The 20,936-nt window shown below is 37.0% G+C and overlaps 1 protein-coding gene across 3 annotated transcripts in view; it reads right to left on the bottom strand.

Moving 5' to 3' along the window:
• Positions 1-20,936, bottom strand: part of CGRRF1 (cell growth regulator with ring finger domain 1) — a 71,309-nt gene that overhangs the window by 42,505 nt on the left and 7,868 nt on the right. Inside the window, exon 1 of one of the 3 annotated variants that reach the window (XM_051978105.1) lies at positions 17,348-20,562. The exons of the other annotated variants lie outside the window; for them this stretch is intronic. Coding sequence (XP_051834065.1) covers positions 17,348-17,451 — 104 coding nt within the window. The 5' untranslated portion in view covers positions 17,452-20,562. Of the gene's footprint in view, positions 1-17,347; positions 20,563-20,936 lie in introns of those variants that run through there. 3 annotated transcript variants of the gene reach the window in all.

Genomic DNA, 20,936 nt, shown 5'->3' on the forward strand with positions numbered 1-20,936 from the left:
ATATTGCTATGTGATTGTGTAATATCTCCCATGTTGATGGATTTATGTATACCTGACTCAAGTGAGATCCTTCAGAAACCTGCTAATCTGGTTTGATTCCCCATTTCCCTATGGTCAGGGAGGGCGTGATCACCTCCTTTTTTGATGTTTTCATCCCCCTTTTCTGAGAAGTCAGGAGGGGGCGTGATCACCTCCTTTTTGGGGTTCTCACCTCCTTGAGAAGTCAGGAAAGGTATGACCACCCATGTTCTAAAACAAAAGAAAGGGGGAGATATAGAGAGCCAGAACTCTGGAGAAGCGTACTTGAAACGAGTTGACTCAGAGAACTTGATAAAACAATGATTGGTTTACTGGAGGTCTCTGGGGCAGGCTTCCTTTCAGCAGAATAGTCACCACGAGAATAGCCAGGTGTTAAAGTCCACATTCTTTATTATCTTCTTAATAGTCTAGTTTCCTTGCCTGGGACCTGGGCTAGCTTTCTTGAGGTCCTCCAGAATGCATCTTGATTTCTGTGGGAAAGGCAGGAGGACCACCATGATGGTCTCTGTCTGAAGTCTATCTCAGTCCCAGGGCTTATGCTCCAGCCTCCAGCTATTGTCTTCTCTGGTTCTGTCTCTCTGAGTCTGTCTCTGAGCCCTTTGAGTCTGTCTCTGGTTCAGATAGGCCTTGGTCTCAGTGGAGAAATGAAGGACAGGCCTGCCACCATGGTGGTGTGGATGGAATGAATGAATCTGGCTGAATTTGTCCCAGCTTATGTATACTATTATAATTACATCATCATAACTGTGAATCTTGTAGAATAGTTGTCAATCTTGCAGAACTATATAAGTACTAAGTACATGTACTGAACTAGAGAACTATTAATCACCATGCTAAACTAGATAACCATTATATTATCAATTTCACTATCTTAATACCTTGTAAGAATCCTTGCTTCAGAGTTCTGGCCCATTACACTTTGCAAAATTCACACTGGAGACTTTGCCAGAAGAGGCCAGAATGATTCTTTGAAGAACAGCTCTCTTTCTACCCTCTGATCTGTTTGACTGAAAAAGAGTAAATTAAGCCCCTAAAATGGTTTTGGAGTGACACAACCCACAAATTTTTGGCCTACAACACAGTTCCAAAAGAAGATACTTTGGAAGAACTTCAGAACAGGCCTGTTTCAAACCAGTACAGGACAGTCTGTTCAGCCCAGACTGCAGTATAAGGAGCTCAGGGCAAGGAGGTGGGGTAGGAAGTGAGAGAACTGCAGTGTCCAAGCACCAGGGAATTTTCTATGAGGCTCTTAGGCTACTCTGTCCTAGTTGCAAGTGGCTATTTAGCAGATTTGCTGTAAAGCACCCCAAAACAAATACAAAAGGCAAATTGTAAGCCACTAAACCCTGAGATTACCCAGCTCCAGAAGTCAGAAACACTGGCCCCAGAGCAAACTAAAGCAGCTCTCACTCCTTTGCCTTAAGAGCAGACCTCAACCCTTAAAAAATGAGTCAGGAATTCAGGTTAAGGGAAAAATCTTCACTCTTTATTCTCAGTAGAGGTGAAGAAGGATTGCGATAGCAATATGGGCAGTGAAGAAGGATTGCGATAGCAATATGGGCAGTGAAGAAGGATTGTGATAGCAATATGGGCAGCTCCAACAGGAAGCCAGCTAGCAGTCTCTTTCTGCTTCCCTTTCCACTCCTCTGCCTCCACCCACCAAAAACGTCATTTCCTATACAACACATCAGGACTTGCACAAAGAGTGGGCGGGGGCCATTCTTTCCCCAAGCCATAATAGAGTATGGTCCAATTACTATTTAGCCTCACGAGCTTGGGACCTCAGTACATCAATTCGAACCTCAACCCATTACAGATGACAGATGATCCAATATATGTTAAACGTGCAATACTTCTATACATTTTTATACAAATATCATGCTGCACAAGAAAAATCAGATCAAAAAAAAAAAAAATAAGAAAACAAAATGCAAGCAAACAACCACCACAAAAGTGGTTTTACTCCACAATCAGTTCCACTGTCCTTTTTCTGGGTGCAGATGGCTTTTCTTCATGACAAGGCCATTGGAACTGGCTTGAATTATCTCAATGTTGAAAAGAGCCATGTCCATCAGAAATGCTCATCGTATAATCTTGCTGTTGCTGTGTATGACATTCTCTTGGTTCTGTTCGTTTCACTTAGCATCAGTTCAGTAAGTCTCTCCAGGCCTCCCTGAATTCATCCTGCCGATCATTTCTTACAGAACAATAATATTCCATAACATTCATATACAATAACTTATTTAGCCATTCTCCAATTGATGGGCATCCATTCAGTTTCCAGTTTCTTGCCACCACAAAAAGGGTTATCACAAACATTTTCATACATATGGGTCCCTTTTCCTCCTTCATGATCTCTTTAAGATACAAGTCCAGTAGAAACAATGATAGATCAAAGAGCATGTGCAGTTTGATAGCCCTTTGGGCATAGTTCCAAATCGCTGTCCAGAATGATTAAGTCAGTTTACAACTCTACCAACAATGTATTAGTGTCCCAGTTTTCCCACATCCCCTCCAACATTTGTCATTATCTTTTCCTGTCATCTTAGCCAATCTGAGATATGTGTAGTGGTACCTCAGAGTTATCTTAATTTGCATTTCTCTGATCAATAGTTATTTAGAGCACCTTTTTAAATGACTAGAAATGGTTTTAATTTCATCATCTGAAAATTGCCTTTTCATATCCTTTGATATGAATTGGACAATGCCTTGAATTGGAGTGACACAAAATTTGTGCCACAGTGGGCACAAATGCCTTTTATAGCCAGGCTATGATGCAGATGTCCCAAAATCCCAACATGGGAAGACAGGGTCCCTCCTGGCAAGGGACTTCCAGAGAGACTCGTAGATGCTTTCAGTGTGGAAAAGTAGGGCATCTGAAAGCTCAATGTTGGTATAAAGACAGAATGAGAAAACAAGGTGGGAGAACAAGACCCAAAACCCCATGTCCAAAATGCAAGAGAGGCTTCCAATGGGCCTCAGAATGTAGACAGATTCAGGGAAATGGGATGAGGGGCCCAGCCCCAGGGCCCAAGACAAAAAACACTTGGGGCATGATGGCAGCCAATGGTACACCCAGAGAGTGCCTAGAAGTCCAGTACCCAGACATGAATAATCAGCCAGAAAGCCATATGATGGGAGAAGGGGATTACACAATCCACCAGCCAGGAAGGAACATGATGGGAGAAAGGAATTACAATTGGGGAGAATAAAGCTGTATGCAGCTGACACAACTGAGATACCCCCTGGAGAGGTGAAATCTGTTCCTCTCCAGCCTATGGATCCCTTGCCTCCGGGCACAGTAGGCTTGACTATTTCACCTCTTTTTTGTATGTACAAAACAGTGGCCATCCACACACAATGTGGGAAACTGGGGAATGTGTAGATAATATTCCAGTCACTAATACAGGCAGATGATGTGTGACTTATCACCCAGGAGAAATAGTAGCATCAGGTTTATTCATACAGAATCCTAATAATCAACCTGGTGATAGTCACCCAGATTCTGACTCCAGACCACAAAATCCAGAAATATATTAGACGGCAGCTGTAACAGCTGACCGACCTATGCTCACGATCTATACAAATGGCCTACCATTAGAAGGATTGGTAGACATAGGTGCAGATCGTACAGTCATTAGAGGTGCCAATTGGCCCAGTCACTGGCCAAAGATTAAAGCAGACACCTACATGTCTGGAGTAGGAGGATAAATAGCAGCTGAAGTTAGTGCTGCCCCTGTGAGATAGACTTTTGAAGGCAAAACAGGAGTTTTTACTCCTTTTATAGTTGAAAAAATACCCATCAATCTGTGGGGAAGAGACGTTTTACAGCAATTAGGGTTAAAAATGAGTACTTCAGTTTTTTAAGCAGGGCTGCTGTTGAAGGCCTGCCAACACTTTCACCTGTACCTATCCAATGGAAAACTGATACACCACTGTGAATAGAACAGTGGCCCTTAGGTAACAATAAAATTCAGGAGCAGCTTGAACAAGGGCACTTACAATCTTCTCTAAGTCCTTGGAACTCCCCAGTATTTGTTGTAAAAAAGAAATCTGGAAAATGGAGGATGCTCACTGATTTAAGAAAAATGAATGAACAAATGGAAACTATGGGAACTCTTCAGCCTGGACTTTCATCTCCTACTCAGTTGCCTAGAGAATAGCCTCTTTGGGTTATAGATATTAAGGATTGTTTCTATTCTATCCTTCTGGATAAGGAGGATATGAAAAGATTTGCCTTTTCAGGGCCCAGCATTAACTTAGCTGAGCCTTATAAAAGATATGAATGGACAGTTTTGCCACAGGGAATGAAAAACAGCCCCACTATGTGTCAAATGGATGTTGCTGCTGCTCTTGCTCCAGTAAGAAAAGCATTTCCAAAAGTTATGCTATTACATTATATGGATGATATGTTGGGATGTGTACCTGAGGAACAAATGCTAAAAGCATGTTTACAAAAGACCACAGAAACACTAAGATACTACAAATTGTACATAGCTGAAGAAAAAATTCAAAGACATACTCCTTTTCAATATTTAGGATATGAGGTATACCCGAAGGTGCTTACAGTACAAAAACTATCCTTAAGAACAGAGAAGCTAAACACCTTAAATGATTTTCAGAAATTGATAGGAGATATCCAATGGATGTGACCAGTGTTAGGCTTGACTACCTATCAGTTACAACCATTATATGACATTTTAAGGGGAGACAGTGCTTTAAATTCACTACGCCAGCTTACAAAAGAAGCTCAAGAGGCTTTAAGAAAAGTTGAACTGGCTTTATCCAATGTAGTTGAAAGAGTCACTAAAAACCTTTGGAAATATCAGTTTTTGCCACACAAGAGGCACCCATAGCAGTCCTTCATCAAGAAGACAATGTGTTCACAGAGTGGGTGAACCTCCCCGCACAACCAGAACAAAGCCTTACTCCTTACCCAGTGCTTGTGGCTAGAATTTTATTAAAGGCCATTAAGCGAGCAGTACAATTATCTGGGATAAGTCCTGACAAGATATACACCTTTTACACCAATACACAAATTAATGTGTGCTGTGAGACCATCCCAGAGTGGCAAATTTTATTAGCCATGGCTCCAAATTTTACACATGGGTCTCCATTAAAGATAACCAGACTTTTACATAATTGGTGATGGATTCTTGAAGAAAAAGTTTCTAAAGTTCCTCTTAAAGAACCAACTATCTTTACAGATGCATCCAAACATAATATTTGTACTGTATACTCTCATGATTTAACCATAAAAAGAGTAGTCAGAACTCCTTTTCAGTCCACTCAGCAGAACCAATTACATGTGATCATGCTAGCTCTCACTTATTACCCAGGAGACATAAATATAATATCTGATTCAGCCTATTCAGTAGGTGTGGTACAAAGAATTGCCACAGCCCAAATAAAATTTGCAGCTTCTAATATATATCAGCTCTTTAAGGAACTTCAGGAGCAAGTGAGAAAGCATCCAGGTAAGATTTATATCTTGCATGTCCACTCATATAGTGGACTTCCAGGTCCTATTTTTGATGGAAATTCAAAGGCAGATAGCCTTTTAACTATGTTAGCCAGTACACCTTTATTTCAGGAAGCCCAGGAATCCCATTCTAAATACCATCAGGCTGCTCAAGCTTTGCATTTACAATTTGGGATTACAAAAGAGGAAGCCAGGAGCATAGTAAAAAGCTGTACAGCTTGCCTTCCTTTCCACGCTTCTACACTGCCTCCAGGGAAGAACACTCATGGTTTGAGACCCAATAAAATCTGGCAAATGGATGCGACCCATTATAAATCTTTTGGTTGTCTGTCTTTTATCCACATTGTGGTAGACACCTTTTCAGGATTCACTTTTGCAATACGAGCAGCAAAAGAGACAGCCCGAGTGGTCACTGAATTCCTCACACAAGCATTTGCCATTATGGATGTGCCACAAGCAATAAAAACAGACAATTGTCCTGCATATACCTCCAAACATTTTGCATACTTTTGTGTACAGTATAAGATTTTACACACTACTGGCATACTCTTTAATCCTCAAGAACAGGCAATAGTAGAGAGGAGAAACAGAGAAATTAAGATGCTGCTCCAAAAACAAAAGAAAGGGGGAGCCACAGGTAACCCAGAGAACTTCTAAATCTAGCCCTTTATATTATTAACTTCTTGAATTTTGACAAAGATGCACTGGCTCCGGCAGACAGGTTTTATAACCCACCGTAAAGGCAGTGTCCAGTGCGAGAGATAATCCCCAGGTGATGTGGAGAGACCCAGAAAGTGGTGAATGGAAGGGATCATATAGGCTAACTGCTTGGGGGAGAAGGTTTGCTTGTATCTCCACAGGTGGAGAAGCAATGAGATGAGTGCCAATGAGCTGTATTCACCTTGTCCATCAGAGAGAGATGGAGCAGAGCCTTCCAACAAAAGAGGAGATCCAAGAAACATTGGGTGGTTCTGTTGCTGACTGTGCTCACCACTGAAAGAACATGGCAGTTATGGCGTTTGACTTATGGACATCAAAAATTGTTGGACTTCAAGACCCTCAGGAATCATTGGATTCTCTGAGACATGATAAGATTGTTATAGGACTTGAAAACCCTCAGGAATCATTGGATTCTCTGAGACATAAGATTGTTGTAGGACTTGAAAACCCTCAGGAATCATTGGATTCTTTGAGACATAAGACTTGAAAGCCCTCAGGAATCTTTGGATTTTCTGAGTTACAGGACTTCAAAATCTGCTGGAATCATTGGATTCCCTAACACATAAAAAGACTTTTGCAGGACTTCAAAAACTTGGGGGGATCATTGGATTCCCTGATATGTGAAGCAATGGACAATAGATTTGTTTTGGACTATCTTTTGGCTGCTGAAGAAGGTGTATGTGTGACTGCTGTTTACATATCCTCCTTCTAGGACTTCTGGCAATTTTTTACAACACCATGTTGATTTATATTGTTTATTATACCGTTACTTGCGTGTACAATTCGTGTTTGTTATACCACATCAAGCCTGCACTGACTGTGGGGAGAGTCATCATTAATAGCCTCTGCGTTATTGCTATGTGCCTGTGTAATACCTCCCCCATGCTGATGGGTTTGTGCATACCTGTTTCTAATAAGATCCTTCAGCCCAGAGACCTGCTACCAACCCCCACTTCCCTTTGGTGCTTTTCATCTCCCTTCCTGAGATGTCAGGGAGGGCATGATTATCTCCTTTTTAGTGCTTTCACCTCCCTTTCTGAGAAGTCAGGGGGGTCATGATCACCTCCTTTTCAGTGCTTTCACCTCCCTTCCTGAGAAGTCAGGGAGGGTGTGATCACCTCCCCTTGGGGGCTCTGACCTCCCTCAGGAGTCAGGGATGGCATGACCACCTATGTTCTAAAACAAAAGAAAGTGGGAGATGTAATGGGCTGAGGCTTGAGTTGATGTACTGAGATCCCAAGCACGTGAGGCTAAATAGTAATTGGACCATACTCTATTAATATATATGGCTCCCCGCCCACTCTTTGTGCAAGTCTTGATGTGTTGTATAGGAAATGACGTTTTTGGTGGGTGGAAGCAGGGGAGTGGAAATGGAAGCGGAAAGAGAGACTGCTGGCTGGCGTCTTGTCACAGCTGCTCCCATTGCTATTGCGACCGCCCTTCACTTCCGATCCCCCTCTGCTAGCTGGCTTCCTGTCGCAGCTGCCCATATTGCTATTGCAATCCTTCTTCTCTGCCCATATTGCTATCACAATCCTTCTTCACCTCTACTGAGAATAAAGATTGAAGATTTTTCCCTTAACCTCAATTCTGACTCCCGCTGATTTTAAATACGTAGTCATCACAGTCATCTAGGGGAGAGGGTGTAGTGAAGGAAGGGAAAAAATTAGAGCACAAGGTTTTGCAAGGGTGAATGTTGAAAACTGTCCATTTATATATTTTGAAAACAAAAAGTTCTAATTTAAAAAAATAAAGTAACTCAACAGTAGGGCCCCATCCCTTGGGCAGATCATCAATAAATTTATTACTCTAAGGTCTGCTAACAGAGAGACCCTATTTGTACAACCATTGAGCAGCAAGGTTCCATCTCTAGGATAGGCCAGCAGCTAAACCCCACAGGTAGAAGACACTAACAAGGAGGTTCCACCCCTTAGTACAATCCAGAAAGGAAGTCTATCCTCCAGAAAGCAAGCAACTCAGCCTTGAAGCCCAATGAAAGGAAGCAGTAAGATCCAGAGCCCTGCCACAAAAGTTGGGACTCCAGAGTCCAACTATTACATAAAAACTCCAAGTCACAAAAAAGACAGAAAAAATGAACAAAAAAATGAAAAAGAGTTCAATTGTAGAAAATTACTATGGAAGATTAAGACATAAACCTAGGAAAGTACAACAAGACATAAATCTAGAAAATTATAACAAAATGATTACATATTGAACCTCAAAGAAAAACCTAACTTGGTTTCAGGCTCAAAAAGAATTCCTAGAAAAGCTCAAGAAGGACTTCAAAAAGAAAATTAGAGCAACAGAAAAAAAAAAATTGGAAAAGAAATGAGAGCAACGCAAATGAATCATGAGAAAAGAGTTGATAGCTTGGGAAAAGATATATAAAAATTTGCCAAGGAAAATAACTCCCTAAAAACTAGAATTGGCAAAATGGAAAAAGAAATACAAAAGGTCATTGAAAGAAATAATTACTTAAAAATCAGAATTAAATAAGTGGAAACTAATAACTCTATGAAACATCAAAATACAAAAACATTTAAAAAGTAAAAGAAAAATGGAAGTGTGAAATTTCTCATTGGAAATACAAATGACCTAAAAAAGAGATGTAGGAGAGATAATATAACAATTAATATACTGTCTGAAAGCCATGATAAAAAAAGAAAGCCTAGATAATATCTTTCAAGAAATTATCAAAAAACTTTTTCTGGTATATTAGAACCAAAGGACCAACTAGAAATGGAGAGCACCCACCTGAAAGACATCCCAAAATGAAAACTCCCAAGAATATCATAGCCAAATTCCAGAGCTCACAAATTAAGGATCAAGTATTGCAAGCAATGAAAAAGAAAGAATTCAAATAATGTGGAGCTACAGTCAGGATTATGTAGAATCTAGCAACTTCCACATTAAAGAATTGTAGGGGTTGGAATATGATGAAGGTAAGGGGGCAAGAGCAGAATCGATTATGTTTCAGCTGAAGTAAAAAAATCAAGGGTAACAATCATGATCTCAGACAAAGCAAAACAAAAATAGATTTAATTAAAAGAAATATAAAAGGAAACTATCTTGTTGAAAGGTACCACAGACAATGTAATTATAGCAATACTATAATATATGCACCAACTGGTATAGAATTTAAATTTCTGAAGGAGTAGTTGAAAAAGTTACAGGAAGAAATAAATAATCAAACTATACCAGGGAGAGAAATCTCAACTTTCCTCTTTTAGAACTAGATAAATCTAACCAAGTTAAAGAGGCAAATAAAATTCTGGAAAAGTTAGATATGAACAGATTCTTGGAGAAAACTGAATAAGAAAAGAAAGGAATATAACTTTTTTCTCAGCAGTACATGGTACCTACACAAAAACTGACTATGTATTGAGACATAAAATCTTCACAACCAAATGCAAAAAAAAAGCAGAATTGATAAACACAAATCATAGTGCAACAAAAATTACATTCAATAATGGACAGTGGAAAGAGAGACTAAAAATTAATTGAAAATTAAATAGCCTAATCCTAAAAAACAAGTGGGTCAAAGAACAAATCATAGAAACAATTGATAATTTCATTAAAGAAAATGACAATAATGAGACAATATATCAAAATATATGGAATGCAGCCAAAGCAATATTTAGGGGAAAATTTATATAAGTCATTTCCCCAATGGGCAAAGGATAAAACAGTTTTAAAAGAAATCAAAATTATCTGTAGTCACATGAAAAAATGTTCTAAACCACTATTTGGGGGGGGGGGGTGAGAGGCAATCAGGGTTAAATGACTTGCCCTGCATCATATAGTAAGTATCAAATATCAGGTCATCCTGACTTCAGGGCTAATACTTCACTACATCACTTTGCTACTCCTCTAAATCATTGTTGATTAGAGAAATGCAAATTAAAAGAACTCTGAAGTACCTCATCATACTTATCAGAGTGGCTAATATGACAACAAAAGGAAAATGTTGGATGTTAGAGGGGATGTGATATTAATGCACTGTTTGTGGAAAAATGAACTGATCTAATTATTCTGGAAAGCAATTTGGAACTATGTCCAAAAAGCAAAGCTATGCATACTCTTTGATACAGCAATACCACTGTTAGATTTGCATCCCAAAGACATCTGAAAAAAGGGAAAAGAACTTATTTTTTAAATAAAACTTGTTAATTTCAAAACATATGAATGGATAATTTTTCAACATTAACCCTTGCACAACTTTGTGTTCCAATTTTCCTTCCCTTCCTCTACCCCCAACCCTAGTTAGCAAGTAATCCAATATAAGTTAAACATGGTAAAAAAATATATATTAAATCCAATATTATGTACAAGAAAAATCAAATCAAAAAGGAAAAAATGAGGAAGAAAATAGAATGTAAGCAAACAACAACAAAGAGTAAAAAAGCTGTTGTCATCCACACTCAGTTCCCACAGTGTTGTTATAACTATATTTCAAAACAACTTTGAAAGCTAAGGAAAAAAATGCATTATTGAAATGACTATTTATAATATCAGAGGACCATACACAAAACATGCTACCCACCATCTTGTGATAGATTCAAGATGCAGAATGAAATGTATTTTTTGAACATAGCCAAATAAGGAATTTGTTTTGTTTGATTATGTATATCTGTTACAAAGAATTTTTCTTTTACCTTTTTTCCCCCAATGTGTAAGGGTAGGAGTTAAAGACAATGAATTTTTATTTTAAAAGTTAATTTTAAAAAGAAATAACAACACTCAGATCACATATATATCCAATTATCAAAGTAAAACAATTTTTAAAAGGCTCAACTAGAACTTAATGAAAACAAAGTGTGTCATTTTATTTTGAAATAACATAGCATTTTCCCATTTAAGTATTTTATCTAATATGAAATAATAAAAAGCCAAGTTCTAATAATCAATTTCTTGTGAACTTCAGATAATTAAAACGACAAAAATCGATACCAGAGAATCACTAAACAAGTCGTGGTACATAAATGTAATTGAGAATTACTAAGTAGAAAGAAACAATGAATATGATAAATGTAGAGAAGCAGAGATTTCTATGAAATGCTACAAAGTGAAGCAAAAAAAAAAAATCAGGGAAACAATATGCACAGTGACTATAACAATGTAAAGCAAAAGGTCAAGAAAACAATAAAAATTGAATATTATAAAATTATAGTCAAAGTTTTCCTTTAAAACAAAGATATAGGAAAGTACTTTTCCAAATGATTTGTAGAGATGGGATTCCAGAAATGTGGAACATTGTATATAAGATCAATCTGTTTTAATACATTGGTTAATTTTACTGAGCTGTTAGGTTTTTTTCCTGTTTTACTGTTTGATAGAAAGGAGTAATCTCTAAGAAGAAAGAAGAATATATTTAGGAAACTTAGGTGATATAAAACACAAAAGATTTAAAAGAATTTCTTAATATCCATTTAAAAAAAACCTCCAGCTAGATATATATTAAGTAAAAATTAAAATAAATTTTGAGTATCATCTTTTCCATCAATAAAACTTCTCATGTCCCTCCTATATTTGTATTTTTGTCATTGGTATTATCATTCTTCTTTTTAAAGTGTGCATTAAGGCCCTAAAGCTAAATCATTTTAGTTCCCTTCTCCTTTTACCCCTAACACACACACACACACACACACACACACACACACACACACTCACCCACCTCAAGTCTTTCTCTCATCAATTATTAGTTGCATTTATTTAGCATGTGAATCTTTCTTTTCTTACTGAGAAACAGTGTAGTTTAGAGAAAAGAGGAGTGAAGATTTGAGTTCAAAAAGTTGTTGCTGTTGACATTGACTTCAACTCCCAGAGATTCAGTTTCTTATGTGGAAAAAATTTATAATTTTTATAACTAATTATAATACTTATGATTACTGCAATAACAAGTAATTTATGAGGCACTATATGTTTGGTATTATTATTACCACTAGTTAAGGCCCTTATGACCTCAGGCCTAGACCATCACAATTGCCTTCCAGAATATCTTCTTAAATATGAAAGCACACAAACTCTAATGTTCTAAAATATTAAGAAATAATTGTTCTAGTCTTCAAATGATTGGTGATATCATTTCAAGTTATTGTCAATCACAAAAAATAAGCTTTTTATGCATTCACAGACATATTAAACAGAGGATTAATCTAAATGATCTAGTAGATTGCAGTTGTCTAGTAAAGTAAAATTAGCTTAAAATAATTAAATAGAAGGATAATTTTAGAATAGACCATTCAGTTGCAGGTTAAGTAAGAAAACAAATTTGAAAACAGTTTGTGTGACAGAGAATCTGTGTCTATACAAGTAGAAGTTTTCCCTTTGATTACCCAATTATGTAATGAATTTGAGAAAATCTGCAAAATAGGACCCATATAAAAAAAGGCAGGCATGTTTGTATACAAGTAAGTTAATAGAATGATACATAAAACATGTTACTAGTTTGGAAAAAGATATAGTTCCATTAGGGCTTGGGAGAGAAGGAACTAGTGTTGACAATATAACTGGAAATTGTGACACATTATTTGGAAATTGGACACATTACAGAGAAGTGTAAAATTAAGAACATAACTGTAGTATGCCAGGATGAAAGTGAAACATTGAATCAAACAAAAAGAAATGACCACAATTCTAACTTGTGCTAGGATTATTTAGGGGTCGTAGGAATCAGCAGAATGAAGATTAAATTAAATTAAAATTGCTTGTGACACTGGAAGAAAACTTTAATAAAAGCAGAAGTAGAAACAATTAAAAGCATGGCTAATCATTCAGCAGGTATTAATTAAACTAGTGGATCTTAATTTTTAATTTCCCAAAAGCAAGAAGACAGACAAGGATCCTTGGCAAGGACCAATCTAAAGGTTCTTATTGTGATGGCTATAAGATTATCCAGTAAATGCCAACTGAAAAGCAGAAAGAAAGAAAAATCAGGCTACAAACAAACTTTGGCACCAATGTTTTCTAGAATTTATAAAAACCTCTGCCAGAAGAACTCTTCAGAAATACAATCCAAAGCCAGTGTCCAAGAAATGGCCAACCTGTTTAGGGACACATGAAGCAGACTGACTCCTCAGACAAGGCTGTAACACAAGTCAAGAAATTACTACTTTGTCTTCTTCCCTGCAAAAACTCTTCTATAAGACCAAGCCCAGTTTCTGCCCAATGAGATCTTTCCCTGCATGCTTTAGGAAATAATGGCACAAAAGGGTCAAATTGGTGTTGCTGAAATTCAGCATTGGTTAGTAAGTTATTCTCCTTTAACATTCTAATATAGCCATTCTAGAACTTATTGATCTCAGGTTTTCTTCATTGAAGAACCAAAGAGCTTTATGTTTATGTGGGTTATATCTATCTATATTTACTATATTAGAAATTAAAATATTTTAATATTATTATTAAAATAATTTTGTTCTCACAGACCCTGTTAAAAGGACTAAAGAGGTCTCAAAGTCTGGTCTCTTAAGAATACTAACAAAAACCATATGATCATCTCAATAGATGCAGAAAAAGCATTTGATAAAATCCAACATCCATTCCTAATAAAAACACTTGAGAGGATAGGAATAAATGGCTTTTTCCTTAAAATAGTCAGAAGCATATATTTAAAACCATCAGTAAATGCTAAAAAAGTTATCAAATTGTGCATACCCTTTGATCCAGCAGTGTTTCTACTGGGCTTATACGCCAAAGAAATACTAAAAAAGGGAAAGAGACCTGTATGTGCCAAAATGTTTGTGGAAGCCCTGTTTGTAGTGGCTAGAAGCTGGAAAATGAATGGATGCCCATCAATTGGAGAATGGTTGAGTAAATTGTGGTATATGAATGTTATGGAATATTATTGTTCTGTAAGAAATGACCAGCAGGATGAATACAGAGAGGATTGGCGAGACTTACATGAACTGATGCTAAGTGAAATGAGCAGAAACAGGAGATCATTATATACCTCAACAACGATACTGTTTGAGGATGTATTCTGATGGAAGTGGATCCCTTTGTTAAAGAGAGCTAATTCAGTTTCAATTGATCAAGGATGGACAGAAGCAGCTACACCCAAAGAAAGAACACTGGGAAATGAATATAAACTGCTTGCATTTTTTGCTTTTCTTCCCGGGTTATTTATACCTTCTGAATCCAATTCTCCCTGTGCAACAAGAGAACTGTTTGGTTCTGCACATATATAGTGTATCTAGGATATACTGTAACCTATTTAACATGTATAGGACTGTTTGCCATCTAGGGGAGGGGGTGGGAGGGAGGGAGGGGAAAAATCAGAACAGAAGTGAGTACAAGGGATAATGTTGTAAAAATTACCCTGGCAAGGGTTCTGTCAATAAAAAGTTATTTAAAAAAAAAAAAAAAAAGAAACATTTGTGAGCCAATTTAAAAAAAAAGCATCAGTAAGCATAATATGCAATGGGGAAAAACTGGAACCTTTCCCAGTAAGATCTGGAGTGAAGAAAGGTTGCCCATTATCACCATTATTATTCAATATTGTATTAGAAACGCTAGCCTAGGCAATAAGAGTTGAGAAAAAAATTAAAGGAATTAAAGTAGGTTGTAAAAAATTACCCAGGCATGGGTTCTGTCAATAAAAAGCTATAATTATTAAAAAAAAAATACCACCTAAAAGTAATATTACTGCATTTGCCTCAGTTGCCAGGTACCTAAAATTGGGAAGCAAGACCAAGAAAGCAACCTATAGAATAATTCCTTCTATTAACAGTTCAAGTACATTTTACTTAAATAGCTAAGTATTGTAAATGTAAATATATTCTCATTTTTATACTTATGTTTTCAGAATGGTTTAGTTAAAGTAGACTCTATGACAACTACAAAAAGACATCTGAAAGGTTTTATACTGTTTGGTATATCACATTTATTAATAGTGACCAAGAGCCTCATTTTGGAGGCCAAATAACAAAAGAAGCCTATAAAGTTCTTAAAATGCATCATTACTTTCTTCCTATCAGTTTGTGTCTGACTCTTTATAACTTCATTTGGGGTTTTCGTGGCAAAGATACTGGAATGATTTGCCTTTTCCTCATTTTTACAGATATGCGGTTAAGTCACTAATCAGCAGGAACAGCTGAAACCCCTCTCCCCAACATAACTGTATGCTGAAAATTAAGGTGGTCTGGCTTTATGGTCTCTGATCTTTTCATCTTCTGTAAGCTTCCTCTAGTGGAGAGATATTGAAAATCTGCCCTTAAAAGCTTTTAAAATTCCTTCCAGCAAGGATTTCTTCAATTTATCTTTAAGGTCCAGGCACTTTCTCCAACTTCATCTTAAACGCCACCACAGCTCCCTCACATTATACACAAAGTATCAAAACTGCCCTCTCCAAAATTACCCACAATTTCATCACCAAGTGTTCTTTTGTCTTGATTTCCTTGTAGCCTCTGTCAGTGTCCATCATTCTTTTTTTCTTTAATGCTCTTGTAAGATAATGCATTCCTCCCACCTGCCTGAACACTTCTCAGTTTCCTTTGTAGGGTCTTGAGACAGGTAATGCCCACTAATGGTGAGCATCCCAATATGCTTTGTCTTAGGCCTTCTTTCTCTTCTTCATTATTTTGGTTGATGAATTAATCAACTCTGATGGATTGAATTATTACTTCTATGTGAATAACTCTCAGTTCTACTTGTTCATCTCTAACCTCTCTCCCAATCTTCAGATTTGCATCCCCAGCTTTTATATTTAACATCTTGAACTGAAAGTTTCATAGACAACTTAAATTCAACATATCTCAAACAGAATATTAGTTTTTTTTTTTTTTAACTCGAAACTCCCCCCCCCCCCCCCACCCCCACTTTTTTACTGTCAGGAATAAAACCACACCATCAGTGACTTTTAAGCATGCAACCTAGGAGTCATTCTGTGTGGCTAAGTCCCACTATTTTTACTTTCTTAGTATCTCTCATATGTATCCCTTTTTCTCCTGATAATGCCTACATGTTGTTATAGATCTTCATCAACTCATACTTTACTACAAAAGCCTGCTGGTTGGTCTTCTTGCTCCAATTTATTTTCCAATCAGTTGTCAAATGGCCTTCCTAGAGCGTCTGTGACCTAGAGATCATACTACCCTCTCCCTTTCCCTTTCAACAAACTGTAGTGGCATCCTATTAACTCTAGGATTAAATATAAAATTCTTTACTATTCAAAGCCCTTTGTAATCTGCACCTATCCTATCTCTTTAGTCTTTTTATATAGTACTCACCTAAACCTACAGATCTGAACACTACAATATCTATGTCCCTATACTCTATGAATATTCACTAGCTGTACCCCATGCCTGGAACTTTTTCCTATCCTTCCTCATCTTCACCTCCTAACTTCCCTGGTTTCCTTGAAGACTCCGGTAAAATCCTACCTTCTACAAAGAACCATTCTCTATGCCCCCTAATAATAAATTCCTTAATGTCAAGGTCTTCCCTTTGTCCATTATCTCTCATTTACCCTAGCTATATCTTGTTTTGTACCCAATGTCATTTTCATGACAATCTTTTCCATGACAAATTCTTTTGTCTGTTGTTGTATCTTCAGGGTTCAACAGAGTGCCTGACACATAGTAATTGCTTAATAAATGTTTATTGGATTGACAGTTTTTGTTTTTTATGTAACCAATTAGAATACATTACTAAAGAAATGTCAGCCAGGACCTGTTCCACTTCATATCTATGTTGTTCTTTAACATAAAAATACTCATGTGCTCTTAATTTCCTAGAACTCTTAGCAAGCCCCTTTTCTATTTTAGTACTTTAAACTTTTTGTTTTCTGTATTGTTCAAAGAATTTCAGTAAAGCTTATTTAGGGAGGAAAAAAAAAAAGAACTTTGCAAATATACAAGGGGCAAAAAAAAAAAAAAAAAAAAAAAATTCAGCCTAAAAGGTAGCTTATGAAGTACTCAATTTTTGCTTTACATTTCTGGGAATTTTACGTTCCTATGGCTCATGACGCTTGTGAGGTGTTTAGTGCCCCTTTAGCGAAAATCCCTCGCCCTGGTGACCACGGTGTCCCGGGCACCCTTTCTTGTCTCGCCTAGATGCCGCCGTCTCCCCACTTTCCCCCGCCCGCCGCCGATCCTAGACTACCCTTACCATCCCAACACCAGGCCTGCAGTCACGACAAAGCAAGTGAAGACCAAGGCGATATAGAAGAGTGGTGAATACTCGTAGAGCATCACCAGAAACACTGCAGCCATCGGATGAGCGAAGCGAGAACCTCAGCCCTGCCAGGCCCATCTGCCAACGCCGATCTGACTGAAATCTACTCAGAGATACCGTGACTATGGAAAGCCAGTGTGGACAAACCTGCTGCCTTCGCGCTCGCACGGTGTCTGGTTACACCGAAATTAGCTAACTGGAGTACCTGAAGCTGTTAACCAATCAAGATCATGTATTACTCTCCCTTCACTCTCCCTTCACTCTCCCTTCACTCTCCCTTCACTCTCCCCCCCTCCTTCCCTCCCACCAATATGGATACACGAGGTTTTGAACATGGCTGCGGTGTGGATTCATTTTGTTTGGAAACAAAACTAATTTTTATAAGGTTATTCTTCCACTCCCTTCTCTTCTTCTTCTGGCTTTTGAAGGTGAGAGAAGGGGTTAGCAATAGGGGGGAAAAGGTTGCTGAAAGGTTTTTTTTTTTTTTTTTTAATTCACATATTAAGAGAATAGGAAATTCAGAAAGAAGCATAATCAGGACAGTATTTCATTTAAATTCAAGAAAAATTTATTACATACTTTTTGTTTTTAAAGCAAGCAGAATGGAGATTCACAGTATTACAGATTGTATTCTGCTGCGTGTACAAGAACTTTTTTTTTAAGCATTTAAGTTAAAAATTAAACAAAAAATTTAAAAGAATATATCCCTTTAAGAGATTATGGTTGTATTAAAGGGCAGGGTGACAGTGCTGGTAACTTTAACTCTGACAAAAAAGATAATGTCATTTTAGACAGCTATTTAACCTATAACCTAAGAGATAAAATAAATGATGGTATAGGGAGCCATTTTGGTTAGTGTAACTAATGTCTTTCTGCTTTGGGCCCAACATTCCTGACTCTTGTAGAAATAAAATTATCAGTATTAACTCTTCTCTCCTCTCCCTGAACTCTCTCCCCACCATTATCACCCACACATCCCACCTCCTCCATGCAGAAAATTTGAGAAAAAGAGAGAAACCTAGACAGAGATGAAGAGAAAAGAGAAAGTATAGGGTAAAATCTGTAGAGTTAAAGGGGGGAGAGGGGAAGAGGAAAGAATTATACTCCCCATATGAATTATATTAAAACAATTAGTATAGATTCAGAATATCAGTTTTTAATAACTGTGGCTGAGGGAATCAGACTGACCAACTAGCCAAAGAATATTTTAAAATTCCAATTGTTCTTTTACCTAAGACCATCTTGATTCTGGAGAGCTTTCTTAATTTTAATAAGCTTCTGGCTATTGTTCAAAAAACTGAAAACCTAAAGAATAAAAATATGTTTGAACACTAGGCTTTTATTTCCATCTACTGCATACTTCCAGTTTTGCTGGAAGGAGTTAAATCCTGTTGAAAACAAAGATATGAGGCAACAGAATGAGAGGATGGAATTAGGATGAATTTTTATTTTGCTTCTGTTTTCTCTACTATCGAAAACAATCTTCAGATAAAGAGAGAAAAAAGTGGTTAATAAGGAATTGATAAGATAGGATAAGCTATCTGTCTTCTATCATTTCATGTTACAAGACCGGAATGAATTGCATACCAGGATTTGAAAAAATCAAGAATTAAAAATACTTTAGGATGGTAAATAGTGAATACAGTTTTTGATGTTCAAATAAGGAAGACTGATTCTTCTAACTCTACATGATTGAATTTAACTTTGATTATTATTCAAATTTTAAAACATATTGTTAAAGCTATAGTTTGTGAGCCCTTGGAAAGTCAAATGATAAAAACTAAGCCAGCATAGGTTTGTTAGGAATAGGAAACAGGAAAACAAATAGGTCACACCAAAGCACTTTCACTCCTTTTTTCTTTATGATTACTAGACTGGTATTTTGGTGGAATTAGTAGCTAGGATTCAGCTGGATTTGAGAAATCTTTATGTGCAACAGGTAGAGACATGACATATGATACTATCAGGCAATTTTAGAATATATTGAATGGAAAGACTCAAGAGTAATCATTAATGGGTCAATGACTATATAGGAAGAGGTTTCATTATAGTTTTCTCAGTATGTCTCTTTAGCATTTTTGTTCAACATTTTTGTTAGTAACTTAAAGGCAGTGATAGAAAGAATACCTGTCAAGGTTCTTTACCATGTGAGTTAGGCTACTTTTTCTCCTAAAAGCAAAGAAAACTGTCCTTGAATCTTGGTTGCTCTAGGGGCTAAGATTTCAACCTAACAGTCTAAGAAAGCAGCTCATAAAGAGTTAAGCACACCTCAGGCTTGACTTGATGAACCTTCTATATACTCTTGGAAGGTCACTATATCCTATCTTACTGGTCTGTATGGAGTTGAGGGCTAAGTCTACCTAAATTAATGCTATATCTTTGCTAAATATCTTCTCCGTTCCAGAACTAAGTATCCTTTTGTTATCTATTAAATGTGCTGCCAGTACCTCATTTCATTCCAATCTTGAATCTAAAGTACCAGATCAGACTGAGTAAAAGCTTACAATACTTTAGCATAGTCAAAAGCAGGATTGGGTCAAAATGGTATCATGACTCACATTTAGTTTAAGTGGAAGAAAGGCAATGCAAATACAAAGGATATTGTAAGACAACAGCCCGATAGCAGTGTGGCACTCTGTGGAAAGGACTCTTTTAGTGGCATACAGAATCTTCTCAATGGAAGAGAAAGGAGGCCCTCCCAATGATGCAAAGCAATTAGCTCAGTGGATGGATGATAAAGGAGGCTAACAGAAAGACTAAAGAAAGCATCAGAATGACATAGAAAAAATAACAACAAAGTTCATATGGAAAAACAAAAGGTCAAGAATTTCAAGGGAATTGATGAAAAAAAAAAATCAAATGAAGGTGGCTTAGCTGTACCAGATCTAAAATTATATTATAGAGCAGCAGTTACCAAAACCATTTGGTACTGGCTAAGGAATAGATTAGTTGATCAGTGGAATAGGTTAGGTTCAAAGGACAAAACAGTCAATAACTATAGCAATCTAGTGTTTGACAAATCCAGAGACCCCAGCTTTTGGGAGAAGAACTTACTATTTTGACAAAAATTGCTGGGAAAATTGGAAACTAGTATGGCAGAAACTAGGCATCCACCCACACTTAACACTGTACACCAAGATAAGATCAAAATGGGTTCATGATCTAGGCATAAAGAATGAGATTATAAATAAATTAGAGGAACACAGGATAGTTCACCTCTCAGACCTGTGGAAGAGAAAGGGATTTATGACCAAAGAAGAACTAGAGATCATTACTGATCACAAAATAAAAAATTTTGATTATATCAAATTGAAAAGTTTTTGTACAAACAAAACTAATGCAGACAAGATTAGAAGGGAAGCAATAAACTGGGAAAATATTTTTACAGAAAATATTTTTACTGAATTAACCCTGACCGTCCTCCTTGGCCTAGGAGCGGTAGGAACGGGGACGGGTATAGCCTCCCTCATACAAAAGGACTCATTTCCAAAATATATAGAGAATTGACTCTAATTTATAAGAA

The sequence above is a fragment of the Antechinus flavipes genome, chromosome 2 (genome assembly GCF_016432865.1).
Source record: "Antechinus flavipes isolate AdamAnt ecotype Samford, QLD, Australia chromosome 2, AdamAnt_v2, whole genome shotgun sequence".
In the NCBI taxonomy this organism is placed as follows: Eukaryota; Metazoa; Chordata; class Mammalia; order Dasyuromorphia; family Dasyuridae; genus Antechinus; species Antechinus flavipes.